Source organism: Bombina bombina, chromosome 5, assembly GCF_027579735.1.
Source record: "Bombina bombina isolate aBomBom1 chromosome 5, aBomBom1.pri, whole genome shotgun sequence".
NCBI lineage: Eukaryota > Metazoa > Chordata > Amphibia > Anura > Bombinatoridae > Bombina > Bombina bombina.
This window is the reverse complement of record NC_069503.1, coordinates 940371531-940388453: the sequence shown is the minus strand read 5'-3', so window position 1 is coordinate 940388453 and position 16923 is coordinate 940371531. Positions and strand designations below refer to the sequence as shown.

At 35.2% G+C, this 16923-nt stretch overlaps 1 protein-coding gene across 1 annotated transcript in view; it reads left to right on the top strand.

Annotated features, from left to right (window-relative positions):
* The window catches only part of LOC128661671 (pendrin-like), a 66874-nt gene extending 62280 nt beyond the window's left edge, over nt 1-4594 (top strand). The window contains exons 13-21 of the mRNA XM_053715898.1: nt 94-200; nt 1306-1375; nt 2285-2377; nt 2473-2568; nt 2653-2886; nt 3152-3206; nt 3327-3472; nt 4250-4318; nt 4571-4594. Coding sequence (XP_053571873.1) covers nt 94-200; nt 1306-1375; nt 2285-2377; nt 2473-2568; nt 2653-2886; nt 3152-3206; nt 3327-3472; nt 4250-4318; nt 4571-4594 — 894 coding nt within the window. The remainder of the gene's footprint in view (nt 1-93; nt 201-1305; nt 1376-2284; nt 2378-2472; nt 2569-2652; nt 2887-3151; nt 3207-3326; nt 3473-4249; nt 4319-4570) is intronic.
* Nucleotides 4595-16923: the final 12329 nt, after the last annotated feature.

Here is a 16923-nt window from a genome sequence, read left to right as displayed (position 1 = left end):
TAACCTCTTGCATTACAGAGCTTTTAACATTGTGTTATGCATACAGCTTCAGTATACTCTTAACGTCTAATGTTGGCACTCTTCCTACTACAGGTTCTCTGGGTCTTTACATGTGCTGCATCCATTATCCTGGGACTTGATTTGGGTCTGCTGGCTGGATTGGTGTTTGGACTATTGACAGTGGTTATCCGTGTCCAATTGTAAGTAGAAAACAAGAATTATTTGCAATGTACAGGCAGTCCTCGGGTTACAGACATCCGACTTAAGTACAACTCGTACTTGCATACAGAGAAAATAGAGCTTTATCGACAATCCTTCTTTCCAGGATAATCCAAAATACTGAAAATCCAATTGTCACAAGGACAGAAAGTGATGTGAAATTTTCTGAACAGATGCACAGATAGCAAAACAAACTTTATCCTATGCTATCCAAAACAAAAAAAAAATGCTTGGCTAGAGTTTCACCTAAAAAAAGTGCCTGTTCCAACTTACATACAAATTCAACTTAAAGGGACAGTTTACTCAAAAAATTTCTCCCCTTTAATTTGTTCCCAATGATCCACTTTACTTGCTGGAGTGTATTAAATTGTTTACAAGTAGCTCCTTTACCCTTATATTGGCATTTGAAATTGTTGATTTAGCATGTGGTATCCCCACCTATTCTGAAAGTTTGTGGCCGCGCGTACCAGCTATAGATAAGCTTTGTAAACACAGCCAGCAGAAGAAATTACACTCCCAGTGTGATATAGCAGAGATAAGGTAATAAAATGTTGATTTTCCATTGTTCTCTCAAAGTATTGGTGATTGTTTTAAGGACAGATATAAGATAAAGAAGCAGGTATATTTGCACAATGTGATACAGTAATGAGATCGGATTATATCTACAAGCTCAACCCATTTTATTAGGTTGTGGCTTCAAAACACAAAATCAAAGCTTTAATATACACAAATAAGCCTTAAAAAGCTAATTTTCATACATTTTTTACTCTGCAGTTGGTAAAAAAAGCAATTGTAAACACATTAAGTGAAAAACTATTTTACAGTATACTGTCCCTTTAAGAACAAACCTAAAGTCCCTATCTTGTACGTAACCCGGGGACTGCCTGTAATAGGTTAACATGTCTGCTGGCTAGAATCTGATGCACACAACTACTGTAACTTATTAAAAAAAAAAAAAAAGAGAGAATTACTTTTGTTAAGCAAATGGACTTCTATAAAACTGTATACATGGCAAACCAAATAGTATTTGCTTAGACCTATGCATGTTAGACCATAATATAAGTCTCTAAAACTTTATTTTCTTAGCCCTTCATGTGACTGTCTTGGAAATGTACCTGGGACTGATCTCTACAAAAATGTAAAAGCCTACAAACAGGTAAGTACAGGCAGTTTCTAACTTAACAAGGTCTGTAGCTTCAAGTAGGACCCTTCCAAAAGCAGTTATGGATATTAAATGCAGCCACTTAAAACAAGTTATCTTGCAATGTACTTTGAAGCAACAAAGTTAATTATATTCAAAGCAGCTGCAGGCACACCTCAAATGCACTATGTCTCCGACAGAATGCTGATTTATGCTTTTACCAATTCAGTTTTGGCAGCAGTTTAATACAGCATACTGTTTAATTGGTTCCCCCTTAAATGGGTTTCCAGTGACTAGGTATCAAACTCTGCAGCTGGTGTAACAAAAGGGTTTTTTGTTTTGTTTCTGCTAATTATTAAAAACACAACGTAATGGGCTGTGCATAGAACAATAGTAAACGGAACATTCTGGTAAGCTTACCCCCCCCCCCCCACCGGGAGCCTTTAATATAAACCTAGCTTTGATATTTGTGGGGATAAAACGGGCAAAATCGGCTATTGAATGGGTTATCAGTGATCTAATTGAAGTAGAAAAATGACAGTACATTCCCTTTAAATAGGCAAAAGGCTATTTCAAATGACAAAGATAAACAAGTAATCTCTTTCATGTACTCAAACAGGTAAAATAAAATACTTACACTATCTTTAAGGGCTAACGACCCTACTTAGGTTATATAGTGTACATGTAGTGTGTCCAGGACACTTGAGAAGCTTACTCATGCTAGTCTAAATGTAGCAACTAAAAGAGAAATGCGGCCAAAATTCTTTAATTTTAGGCTAAATATCTTTGAATTAAAATTTATTGTATTCATTTGTGTCTTCTGCCTATAATAGGAAGTGTATTTCGGACTTCATGAATAGACTTTATATGGCTGTAAGACAATTTGCTTAGCATTGTATCCACTAAACACCCTTTCTCTTACAGATTATAGAACCTGAGGGTATCAAAATTATTAAATTTTGTAGCGGTATCTTCTATGGAAACATCGATGGGCTGAAAAATGGAATTAAAAAAATTGTAAGTTTTAAGGGTGGTTTTATTTTTACACCACAATTGGTTTTAAAACCTGGTCTTAGATAAAAAAAATAAAAATAAAAATCTGTTTTCTACAGGTTGGGTTTGATCCTGTGTTGGTTTTTAACAAAAGAACCAAAGCACTGAGAAAGATCCGTAAGCTTCTCAAGAAAGGACAGTTACATGCCACAAAGGTTTGTTTCCCCCCCCCCACTCCTAAAAGTGCTTTAAATCTTTTAACATTAGACACAATTTAACAATCTCCATTGTGATTACAGAATGGAATCATCAGAGAAGTTGGTATTGAAAATGAAGGGTTTGAGCACAATGAAGACTCTGATGCTGAATTGGATACTCAAGCAGTTGATCTAAAGGAAATTGACATTAAAGTAGACTGGAATTCTGAAATACCTGTAAAAGTGACTGTTCCTAAAGTTTCCACTCACACTATAATATTTGATTTTAGTCAAATAACATTTCTTGATGTAGTGGCTGTGAGATCCCTAAAAGTGGTAAGTATAGTTTGTGTGCATTTGCTAAATAGTTTTCATTTATAGGCCAGTGTAGTAATTTCAAAATTTGGAGCTTATTTAGTAGTTAATCAGCACTTACTCACAGATAACTGATACCTGGTTATTACAATAAACTTTATAAGTGACACTAATCCTACACTTTGAAAAAAATTTTTTTATATATTCTCTTGCATATGCAATGGTCTTGGATTAAAAATGTGTTTATTAAAATCTCTTCAAGATCTAATCTCTATTTTATTTTCAGATCTTCAAAGAACTAAATAGGATTGATGTAGAGGTGTACATTGCTGCCTGTAGTGGTAAGTTTTTAGATTAGCTTTCATTTTGCTATGCACTTAATGTTGTGGTACTACATTTCCAAGAGTGTATTAGCCTAAAGGCAACTTCACTAAAAAAATTTTTTTTTATCATTTTTTAAGATAATGTCTTTAAGAAGATGGAAGACTGTGGTTTCTTTGACCTGATTAATAAACAGGACCTATTTTTCCTGACTGTGCATGATGCTGTGTTGTATACTGAGGAACAGAGAAGTGCTAGTGAAGGCTATGATCCCCTCTTGGAGAAGGTGAGAGAATTTGCTTTCAAATTATGTTAACTATATACTGTAGTAATCATCTTTAATGGGGGGGGGAGTGAACAAGCTGTCAAATACAAGTACAAGCACCTACCCCTAAATATATAAACAATTAGTTGTATATAAATGTTCCCTTATGTATAAATTCAACTAAAAGTAGTGCCATTTGTACCCTCTCTAACAAAGTCCTCAGATCAAGCATCTGACTTTGTTAGAATATAGCTTTCTCTTATGACTGACTTGGCTTAACAGTTGGCGGCAACCTCCATTATCTTTATCTGATATGCATTTTTAGCTAGGGAGAGATCTGATCACATTTGAGATTAATTTAAGATTGCTTTTGTAAAAACACATCTTGACTTCAGCTCACAACTTTAATGCCGTGGTACCAAGTTGTTTTGTAGTGACGCTGGTTAAATAACAGTGCTGCCATGCACAAAACTTTGCATTATGTACTAATTAAAGGAACACTCAAGTAAAATTTAAACATTCATGATTCAGAGAGGATGCAATTTTAAACCACTTTCCAATGTACTTCCATGAACACAATGTACACTTAGTTTGTCACCCATTCCTACTGAGCATGTGCAAGAATTCACAGAATATGCATTTGTGATTTGCTGATGGCTGTCACATGATTTTGAAGTGGAAATAGACATAACTTACAGATACAATGCAATAGCACAAAACACCCTCAATCATGCTTTTGATTATGCAAATCTACTGTATCTACTGGTCCTTTAAAATTAATTCATATAATCTATCCAGATTTCCCTTATGCAACAAAATGTGGAATCAACAGAAGTAGAAACAGATGAGCAAGATATAGAGGAAGAGGTGAGAAACTGAGTTTGATATTCATCCTAACTCTTAGATTGTTAAAGGAGTCTAAAATGATTTGACCATTTGGTGCCTTATAAAAGCATAGCCCCTCATGGCCACACATCTTGTGACCATTGCTAAAATATCACATTTTCTCTTTAGAAACATCTAACCTAATTTAAGACCAACTTTCCCTGCTTTCTTAGATTTTATTGCTAATTGGCTGCTCTGTACTGACTTTATTTAAATTTTTCTTTCTATTTTTAGGCTCTCCAAAGACTGGCATCATGATTGCATATTTTGCTTTTTTTTTATTAAGTTATTTTGTGTATATATTTAATGTACTTCAATTTTTTTTTTAAATAGATTTTAAACTTTTTTTTTTTTAATTTTTATTAACTTTTATGACCAAGAATTATAGCACATGATTTTACTGTGACATTAAATTTCCATGTGAACAAAACACAAGTTGTCTGAGTGGTCTTTCTGCTGTTATGGTTGTGTGTGTAATGTACAAGAGGGGAAAAAGGGGCTGTTGGCACTCAAACCTACCAAAGTGAAGTATCTATGAACATAAAACTAAATTTTATTGTTATAATTAAAAATACAGAGTAAAGCTCTGCACTCTACATACCAAACCTAAGTCCCTTAAAAAAAGTTGTTTGTCACTCCCCTATTTCCTGGCCGATAACTGGAAGCATTGGCTTCAGGTGACAGGAGTGACGGTCAATATCAACAACAGTAAAATATACAAACCTGTTTCAGCCGTTTAACTGCCTTCAATGTAAGCTGTGTGTGTATAGCAATGCAGCCATGGAGTGTAGAGAGAGAGATCTAACACCTTGGAGAACAAATATTGGTAATGTCAACCAGAGTAGGTTTTGCAGTAGTTTTATTAGTGCATGGCACTTCAGGTTGTCTAGTGTCAATGAATAGACTCCCTATTTTGTAATGGGTGGGAGAATTCCTATATGATGTGCTTTAGGCAACACACAATCCAAAACTTGGAGTCTTAGAACTAGAGCTCACACTTCAATTACAAGATTAAAAAAAAAAAAAAAAAAAACCTGTTTACATTTAAAGACATGCATGTATGTCGGAATGCTTTCAGTGAAATTAAAGTAACTTTCTACAAAAGTCTGTCTGCATATGCAACCTGTTTTCCAGATTCCATTTAAAGTACTTTTTTTTTCTACCCCAAAAAAATTAAAAGTGCTGGATTTTTCAATATGGATATAGATGGTGTGGTGGTTTTTTTTTTTTTTCCACTGACAGACTTGGGTAAGAATTACTGCTAAAAGCACATTTCAATTCATTCCATATAAATTCTACTTTAGTAAAATTGATAAACGTTTAATTATACACATTTATACAATGCTCCCTATAAAAATTCATGAATCAACATAAAACTAAAAAATACAATAGGATTGATACTTAGAATCAGAGTCCAGAGTATGGAGTTTGTTGCAGTCTGCAAAGAGGCAACAGTGGTTTTTTTTTTTTTTTATAAAGTCGCAAACAGGCTGTGGTATCCAAGCCGTATTTATCCAGAGATTGCTGTAATTGGATACAGACTTTTCTTAGTGTAGTTGTAGTAGTAAAAAAGACAGCGCCTCATAGTGCAAGTGGGTTCCAACAGTAATGGGTCACAGTGAGAAAATAACAAGTGGTAATATACTCACAAAGATATTGGCACCTTTGTTGAAAGAGGTGCAAATGAGCAGACTGACATTTAAATCAGCATTCAGTACGCTGGAGCCGAATGGGATCAAGTTTCCTAGATGGGCCGCTGTGGACTCTCCTCCGTGAGTGAAAGCAGGATCCTCTAGTGTTGTGCTGTATAGGCAAACAGCAAACGGTTGGTCTCTGCGTATAGTGAACACTGGAGACAGGAGTGTTTAAAGAGAGCAGTCCTCCAAATAATCAGAAATAGCACTGTCTAAAAATGACAGATAAAACTTGGCAGGCAGAATAAAAAGCAAGTAATGCTGTAGTAAATAAAGTTAAAAACACTTTATTATGAGAGCTTAGGACGCGTTTCTCGGCCACAAGCTCCTGACCGTTTCATCAGGTAAAATATATTACACATGTGGTTACAAAGAACATTTAAAAAGCCTGCCAAGATGTTTGATTGGTCACAATCTGACCAATCCCAAAACAGTATCGTTTGAAAAGTAACAATGTTTGAACACATAGTATATAGTTAGCAAAGTAAATAAGTTACAATACCAACTGATGTATCTATATACATATAACAAAGGTTCTGAGATCCTAAATAGTATGTGTTTGATCTGAAAAATATTGAATGTAAATATTGTCGACACATATATATATATATATATATATATATATATATATATATATATATATATATATAAAACCAAAAATGTATGTGATTCTAAATAAAATACATTTGATCTGAAGAATGAATCCAAATCTTTTCTCTGAAGGTGATCTATAGAGAATAAAATAATAACAATAGAAAATGTGTGAAAAAATAAGTGTTGAAAATAAAAATAAAGATAAAATGGAGAAAGTATTTTTCTTCCTATCCGTAGGATTTCTAAATATAACGGTGAGTTAGTTGAAAGCTGTATGTGAGTATGCCAGAAGCCAGTAACAGCGATACTTCGCCTGTCACATGACATATTTCTCACATGTATCATAAATCCGAATATATACAACTACTAATACATTTTAAAACAAAGAATTATAAAAAGTCTTTAGTTGGAAAATGTGCCAAGGGACATGAAGGAACCACCACTCATTGTTGTGTTGATATTATGTGAGTAGTGATAGAAACCTGTCAGCATGCGCCGCTGTAAGAGTATGTAGTATCTGGTTTTGAGTCATGAACAATAGTTACACCTGATGCTCGATTCCGTAAGTTTAGCATGGGACAAAGATTAATGCCACATGATATTGGAATGTATTTAGTTGTCCCACAAGGATAAAAAAGTATGATTTTAAATGAGTATGATTTTAGATTGAAAATCGAAGAGGGTGGAAATATTGATTTGGAAACTGAAATAAGGGGAGGGGGGGGGAAGGGGGGGGAGAATATGGAGGTATGACTGGAAGTAGTGATGTAGCGTTAAGTAGGTAGTGATAGAGTGATGATGCTGATTTTAAAGAATACGCATGGACTGCTGGAATTATAATGTATAAGTAAAAAGGCCAATAGGTGGGAATATTTGAAGGTGTTTTAGTTAAATGCTGCTAGATCTAAATTGGAATTGAGACCAAATGGGTGTAGGGTTTTTAATTTGTGGATCCAAAAGGTTTCACGGATCCTTAACTGAATAATTCTATTGTAGTCTGTGGAAGGTGGAATATAATCGATAGGGTAAAATGTGAAAATATCGAAATTTCCCTTATGCTTGTTTAAGCAATGTTCAGGAATGCTATGCTTTATCTTCTTTTTGGTACAGTTTTTACAGTTACGCCAATGTTCCCCCCAGCGTACCTTGGCTTTCCTGGAGGTGCGGCCTACGTACTGGATCCCACAGCAGCACTCCAGAACATATACTACATAGACTGAATTGCAATTCATAAATCTACTGATGGTAAAAACCTCTCCACTAACAAATGATTGAAAGGTCTTTTTCCCAGATGTTATAACTTTGCATGTATTGCACTTCTTTTGTCCGCAATTGTAAACTCCTATTCTATCAAAAAAAGAGGGGATAGTTTTCTGCTTTGTCGTCAGTTGTGAATTACATGACGTGTGTTTAACCTTTTTGCTCGGTGCCAATTTACTCCTAAGTGTCGGTGCTCTAGTATATACAATCTTTGGATGGTCTCCCACAAGTGTTTTTAAAACCGGGTCTTTCCTAATGATATGCCAATATTTGTTGATGGCTCCCTGTATCTGTGTATAGTTGGAGTTATATTGAGTTATGAACAAAGGTTCTGAGGAATAATTTTCATCTTTGTTTTTAGTTAGTTTGTTTTTGTTCAATAATTTGTCTCTATCTAGATCTCTAACTTTATTAAGACAGTTGTCTAGAAGGTCAGGAGGATAACCCTTCTCAACGAATCTTTCATATATTATATGACTCTGTTGTTCAAAGAGAGTCATATCTGAACAATTATGTTTTATCCTTTCAAATTGGCTGTATGGAATGTTGTGTAACCATTTCTTGTGATGATTGCTTGTATAATCCAAATAACTGTTGTTATCGACTTTTTAAAAAAATGTTTTTGAACTTAGATTGCCATCTGTGTCCCAGCTCAAAGTAAGGTCTAAGAAGTCTATTGTTTCTGAATTGATATTGGCTGTGAAAGTCAGGCCCATGTCATTCTTATTTAAGGATTCTGTAAAGATGTGTGCTGATGTTAGGTCGCCCCTCCAAATAAAAATCAAATCATCAATGTAGCGGCCATAGTACACCAGACTCGCCCCGGCTGAGGAGTTGTAAATATATGATTCCTCAAAAACGCCCATAAACAAATTGGCAAAGCTGGGGGCGAATCTGGTGCCCATGGCCGTACCCTTGATCTGTAAATAATAGACATCCTGATAAATAAAATAATTATGTTTGAGAAAAAACTTGATGCATTCTAAAATAAATTCTTTCTGTATTTCAGGCATGAATAAATCACGGTTCAAAAAAACTGAAGTGGTTTGTAAACCCAAATTGTGTGCTATATTTGAATATAATGCACTGACGTCACATGAAATCCATATGAGGTCACCTGTGTTTTTGAAATTTTGAATCTTATTTAAAAGATCTGTACCGTCTTTAATGTATGATTTCAAACCTAAAACATATTTCTGTAAAATAATGTCAACATAATATGATAGATTATAAGTGAGGTTGTCAATGCCAGCAATAATAGGGCGACCTGGAGGATTAGATAGACTTTTATGGATTTTTGGTAAGTGGTAATAGTGGGCCACACTAGGATTACTGACTTTCAAAAATCTATGTTCATCTTTATTAAGAATGTTGTTTGTGACTCCTTTATTGATTAAAGATTGATATGATGTGAGAAATTGTGTAGTGGGATTGTAAGATAGAACTTTATAGTATTCTGTGTCCTTAAAAATCCTATCTGCCTCTTGGAGGTACTTTGTTAGATCTTGAACAATAATGCCTCCCCCCTTATCGGCATCACAAATTATTATATCTGGATTGTTGGCAAGGGACTGGATAGCTTTTTTCTCACCCTGTCTTTTAAAGAAATTATTTTTAGAGTTTTTATTTTTTATTTTTTCGAAATCCTCCAGAACTAAGTTCTGGAAAACCTCTATGTAATGATTCTGTCCAGGTGGGAGAAAGATGATTTTGTTTTCACATTAGTATGCATTATGCCTTCATATAAATGTGTTGTGAAGTCATCCACAGTACTATATATAATAGGCACATTATTTCCATAATCCATAGTATCTGTGAGTATACAAACTGTATTTTCTTCCTCTAAATTGTGTTTTCTAATGTTCTTTTGTGCAAAGTATTTCTGGAGTGCTAGTTTTCTGGTAAAACGATTAAGGTCAACGAAAAGGTTAAAATTATTGTGTGGGTTGGGTGGACAAAAGGAAAGACCCTGTTTCAAAACTTTCTTTTCATTAGTAGTTAGGTTGTGGGAGGATAGATTGTAAATACCCTTTTCTAGTTCTTTTGATTCTTTTTCCTTGGCAGTAAGGCCTCTACCTCTGGACCCTCTTGGTCTGTATGGAATGGTCTTTTTTTGGAATTTTGTTCGTCTGGGGTTTTTTTTTTTCGGATGTTGGGGCTTTCCCTAAAAAAGGAGATGTGGTTGTGGTGTTGGAGTTATTTCTAATATGCCTCTCTGGAAAAACATTTTCATCTGATGTGGAGGCTAATGGAAAAAACCTATTATTGTAATGGGAATTGTTATAAGAGGTTTTTTTGTAATGATCCTGATCTCCAGTTCTAGATGAACTATATGATCTATGTTCTGGGTGATTAGACCTTTGTTCTTGAAATCTATAATTATTATTAAAATCTTGTTCTCTTTGATTGAATCTGTGAGTTCTAGGTGTCTCATAATTTCTATTGTAATTATCTTGTCTATGATATTGATCATATTGGTTAGAATTCTCAGAATATTGTTGTCTGTCCCATGTGTCATTTCTATTTCTATTCTGTTCAAATCTATTGTAACGAGATTGGTTATTCCATGATTCCTGTCTGGTTTGTTGATATTGCTGATGGTGATATGGTTGTTCACGTTTTTCTGATCTTATTTGATAGTGTCTGTTTTCGGAATGGTGATAGTTGGAATAAGAATGTGTATGTTCTTGTCTCCTGGGTTGTCTATAATTAGGGCGATGTGTAAACCTATGTTTGTTGTCTGTGTAATCATTCCTTTGATTAGTGTAACTGTTATGTGTTATGTAATTATTCCCTTGGTTATTGTGGTTGTTTTTTAATGGTCGTATCTCCCTGTCCCCTGACACATTCTCAGAGGTCTCCACATTTTCTTCTAAAGATAATTGTCTTGACCTATTATAGGTATAGACTTGATTTTTAAGATAGTCATTATTGTCTCTCTCTAATTTCTTTTTTTTAGATAAAACTAGATCCTCCTGAAGTTTGTCAGTACGTTCATACATTCTCTTTAAAAGCCGTTCATAATCTGGATTCTCCAAGTATTTAGTTAAATCGGCTTGGATTTTTTCAATATTTTCGCTACATTTGTCCGATAGAGGGTGTCTGTGTTCTATCAGAATTTTCATCAGATCAAATGCACAATCATTCAAAATCTTGTACCATTTTTCAAGGAGTTCAGTGTCCTCCTTGAAAGAACAGATCACAAGTATATTTATTTATTATTTTTATGTTTTTTCATACATATTTTCTTTTTTGTGAATTGATTGTATCATCGTAGCTCTTGAATTTTATACACGTATTACATTGGTATATTTCCTTAGACTACGGAAGCCGTAAAGGTTCAAACGGCAATGCATTTCGGATTTCTCCTTTGTCAAGCTTGTACTGCGCAGAGATCCGGCATCGGTCAGTTGCACGGAGCTGAACCAGACTTTCCAAAGTATGAGTTTGGATATACTTTACCTTAATTTAACGTTTATTAGACTAAGAGGTCTGTATCCAATTACCGCAATCTCTGGCGAAATATGGCTTGGATACCACAGCCTGTTTACGACTTTATAAAAAGGAAACACTGTTGCCTCTTTGCGGACTACAACATACTCCATACTCTGGACTGATTCTAAGTATTAATCCTATTGTATTTTAATTTTATGTTGATTCATGAATTTTTATAGGGAGTATTGTATAATTAAAGGTGTAATTTTACCAAGTAAAATTTATATTCTGTAATCAGTTGTTTTTTTTTTTATGTGTTTGTGTATATATATATATATATATATATATATGTATATATATATATATATAGGCCCTGTTCCAAATTATTATGCCAATGATATCTTTCTCATTTACCTAAATAATTGATGTAAACAGTCAGCATAATTCTCATTTTATCAACTATTAAGAGTACAATTAAAATTTTATTGAACAAACCTAATAACAGTTTTTTTTTTTTCAAAATAAAAAAATTACAATGCACTGTTCCAAATTATTACGCACAGAAAGTTTCAAAACACTTTATAGGTTGTAAAGAACTGAAAACTGTCATTTGTTTGCAGCATATTTACTGAAATTAAAAGATATTTCAATAAACTTTGAACATTTTAACTTTTTAAACATTTTAACAGGTCACGTTACATTTTAACATAGGACCCCTTATTTGATAAAAGTTTCACAAGTCTTGCATCCATTGAACTTGTGAGTTTTTGGACAGTTTCTGCTTGAATTTGTTTGCAAGATGTCAAAATAGCCTCCCAGAGCTGCTGTTTGGATGTAAACTGCCTCCCACCCTCAGATCTTTTGCTTGAGGATGCTCCAAAGGTTCTCAATAGGATTGAGGTTGGGGGAGGATGGAGGCCACACCATGATTTTCTCTCCTTTTATCCCCATAGCAGCCATTGATGCAGAGGTATTCTTTGCAGCATGAGATGGTGCATTGTCATGCATGAAGATGATTTTATTACAGAAAGCATAGTTCTTCCTTCTGCACTAGGGAAGGAAGTGGTCAGTCAGGAACTCCACATACTTTGCAGAGGTCATCTTTACACCTTTGGGGACCCTAAAGGGGCTGACCAGCTCTCTTCCCATGATTCTGGCTCAAAACATGACTCCACCACCGCCTTGCTGACGTCGCAGCCTTGTTGGAACAGGGTGGCCATCCACCAACCATCCACTACTCCATCTATCTGGACCATCCAGGGTTGCACGGCACTCATCAGTGAACAGGACTGTTTAAAAATTAGTCTTCATGTATTTTTCTGCCCAATGCAGCCGTTTCTGCTTGTGAGCATTGGTTAGTGGTGGCCGAATGGAAGGTTTATGCACAGTTGCAAGACTCTGGAGGATTATACACCTTGATGTCCGTGTGACTCCAGAGGCACCAGCAGCTTCAAATATCTGTTTGCTGCTATGTAATGGTATTTTAGCAGCTGCTCTCTTGATCTGATGCCTGGATCTGGCAGAAATCTTCCTCAATGTGCCTTTATCTGCACGAACCCGTCTGTGCTCTGAATCAGCCACAAATCTCTTAATAGTGAGATGATCATGCTTAAGTTTTTGTGAAATATCTGTTTTCATACCTCGTCCAAGGCATTGAACTATTTCACTCTTTTCGGCAGAAGAGAGATCCTTTTTCTTCCCCATATTGCTTGAAAATGGTGCTCTGCTTAATAATATGGAACACCCTCCTTTAGTAGTTTTTCCTTTAATTGGGCTCACCTGGCAATCTAATTATCACAGGTGTCCGAGATTGTTTTCAGTGATCAAAAGAGCCCTGAGACATAATGTCATCCATGAGTTAAACGGAAAAAATTTTTTTTTAATCTTTGTGACACTGAAATAGAATTTGCATAATAATCTGGAACAGGGTGTAAAAAAACATTTGGAATTAATTGAAATATGTGCTTAACTTTTTAAGAGTGAAAACAATTTGTGATACCTTTTCCTCTATCCTTTTATTTTATATTTTAGCAGTTCTTACCTAAGTCTGTCAGCGCAAAAATATCCTTTCCAAAAACTAATGAATTTCAATAAAGAACAGAAAACGAAATTTTTATATAAAAAAAAAATTCACATACGCATCGAACAATTTCAGCTTTCTATAGTGTATATTACCACATACATTCAGCATTAAAAATTTCAATACTGTAACTCATTGAGTATTGGATTTTTTTTAATAGGAGGCAAATTTATCTTTGATAAAGAAAATTATCTAATCTAATCATTTTTTTTCCACATTTTTTTTTTTTTTGATGACTTATTAAAGGGACACTGTCATGATTCAGAAAGCAGGCACTTTTACACAACACTCCCATTTACTTCCATTAACAAAATATGCAGTCTTTTATATTGTTACCAACTCCTGAGCATGTTCAAGAATTTAGCCATCAGCCAATCACAAATGCATATATGTGCATTCTGTCATATGATACAGGAGTGGAAACGGACATAAGTTTGAAAATGTTCAAAAATCTACTACTCATTTTGACATTCAGCTTAAGTGCTATTGGTCTGTATGATGATTGTTTATGCTAATGTATTTACTGGTCCTTTAAAGCATACATTTTAGGCACTGTAATCACCTAAATAGCTGTTTAAAAATTCTGTCCCAATAACTAGTAAATGCACTGTTGCCAAACTTGCAACAATCTCCAACTTGTTTGGGGTCAAAATACCATGTTGTCACTATGCTAATTTTCTCCAACATTAGCAGGAACTGATTCTTATTACAGGATGTATTGCTTGGTCTGCCTCCCAAATATATGGGGTAATGGGGTGGTTTGTTTATTTTCCTTTGTTTTTCCCCCCTATAAAACTTTCCCACAAAAAATCTAAATCTTAAATAGATTCTTCTTATGCACAATCATATTTATAAAATGATTGAGTTGTAAAAAACCTTCTGTGATAATACTCATAACATTCATTCTAATGGTGACATGATTACACCTTCTTTACACTTTAATGTATGGGTGAAGAAAATAAAATAAATGGATACTAAACTTATATTTTTGTTTCTTCATGATTCAGAGCATGCAACTTTATAATTTACTCCTATTATTAATTTCTCAATTTTCTTCCTACCTTTATTTGAAAAGCAGGAATGTAAAGCTTAGGAGCCGGCCTGTTTTTAGGATCAGCACCCTGGATAGCTATATTTAGCCACCAAGCGGTACCCAGGTGCTGAACCAAAAATGGTCTGGCTCCTAAGCTTTACATTCCTGGGGCGAAACTTCAGGGGTGCAGAGGTTGTGACCGGGCCCCCAAGGGTGGGGGGCCCAACTTTTTAGAAAAAACAAACAAACAAACAAAAAAAAGTTGACTGTGTTTGTGGAACCAGCAAATTACAGACCTTGTAACTACAGCGTGGGGGGGGGGGGGGTAAACAGTGTCACTATACAGTACGGGGGAGCTGGACCATGTCACTGACTACTGTGGTCACTTTATAAAGTACTGGGATGGGTAGGGTCAGGCCAGCCATCTCCCCGGCTGATTAGACTGTCACTAACTCACTATATTCGCTACTGGTGGGTTAAACAGTGTCACTTTATACAGTAATAGGGGGTAGACCATCTCACAGACTGTGGGCACAGGGTACCTTTTGCAGACGTAATCAAATTCACCTTTTTTTTGGGGGGAGGGCCCTTAGATTCTTGCACTCTGGTTTCTAGTTATGCCTCTGTGTATGTATATATATATATATAGATAGATAGATAGATAGATAGATAGATAGATAGATATTTGCATACAATATATATATATATATATATATATATATATATATATATATATATATCCCACCCATACATACACCCCCCCCCCACCTACCTCTGTCATACAGTGGGTTAGGGACTATAAACCCTGCTGTAAAGTGAAACAAGATGGTTTTAGCTTTATTTTAACTTTCAGTGGCCTAGATTTAGAGTTGGGCGGTAGCCGTGAAAACCAGCGTTAGAGGCTCCTAACGCTAGTTTTGGGCTACCGCCGGTATTTGGAGTCAGTCAGGAAAGGGTCTAACACTCACTTTCAAGCCGCGACTTTTCCATACCGCAGATCCCCTTACATCATTTGCGTATCCTATCTTTTCAATGGGATCTTTCTAACGCCGGTATTTAGAGTCGTGGCTGAAGTGAGCGTTAGAAATCTGACGACAAAACTCCAGCCGCAGAAAAAAGTCAGTAGTTAAGAGCTTTCTGGGCTAACACCGGTTTATAAAGCTCTTAACTACTGTGCTCTAAAGTACACTAACACCCATAAACTACCTATGTACCCCTAAACCGAGGTCCCCCCACATCGCCGCCACTCGATTAAATTTTTTTAACCCCTAATCTGCCTACCGCCACCTATGTTATACTTATGTACCCCTAATCTGCTGCCCCTAACACCGCCGACCCCTATATTATATTTATTAACCCCTAACCTGCCCCCCACAACGTCGCCGCCAGCTACCTACAATAATTAACCCCTAATCTGCCGACCGCAAAGCGCCGCCACCTACGTTATCCTTATGTACCCCTAATCTGCTGCCCCTAACACCGCCGACCCCTATATTATATTTATTAACCCCTAATCTGCCCCCCTCAACGTCTCCTCCACCTGCCTACACTTATTAACCCCTAATCTGCCGAGTGGACCGCACCGCTACTATAATAAAGTTATTAACCCCTAATCCGCCTCACTCCCGCCTCAATAACCTTATAATAAATAGTATTAACCCCTAATCTGCCCTCCCTAACATCGCCGACACCTAACTTCAATTATTAACCCCTAATCTGCCGACGGAATCTCGCTGCTACTGTAATAAATGGATTAACCCCTAAAGCTAAGTCTAACCCTAACACTAACACCCCCCTAAGTTAAATATAATTTAAATCTAACGAAATAAATTAACTCTTATTAAATAAATTATTCCTATTTAAAGCTAAATACTTACCTGTAAAATAAACCCTAATATAGCTACAATATAAATTATAATTATATTGTAGCTATTTTAGGATTTATATTTATTTTATATATATCTATTTATTAAAGAGGATTCAGGAATACAACATGTAGTCGAATACAAAGAAAATAAAAATTCAGAAATTGTTCAATGTCACAATCATTAGTTATACGAAGAACAAAGAATAAAAAATAAGAGAAAAAAGTAAATAAATAAATAAATAAATAGGACAACAGTGGTAACCTTTCATATACAGGCAGTGCACATAAGAAGACCCTTTAGGGTAAGCCAATGTGCACTCTGCTGAGCTACTGCTTGAATATATGCGAATAGGGATAGGTTTCTCTTATACATACTAAGTGATAGTTGAGACATAAATATTGTAACTTAATTCAATACAAAATACAATCTTTGGTTGTTCTCAATTACCCAAATATCCTCATAACCTGTTGCCTGAATCCTCTTGCTTTTATATCTTTTATTTATCAGTTAAGCAATAAATTACTCGAGAAAGAAGAAGAAAAATAAAGGAATGAAAACTGTATTTGTTAGCATTTCTGTAGGGGTCTCATTTGTAAACCATTTACTAATTTTCCTTTTTATAT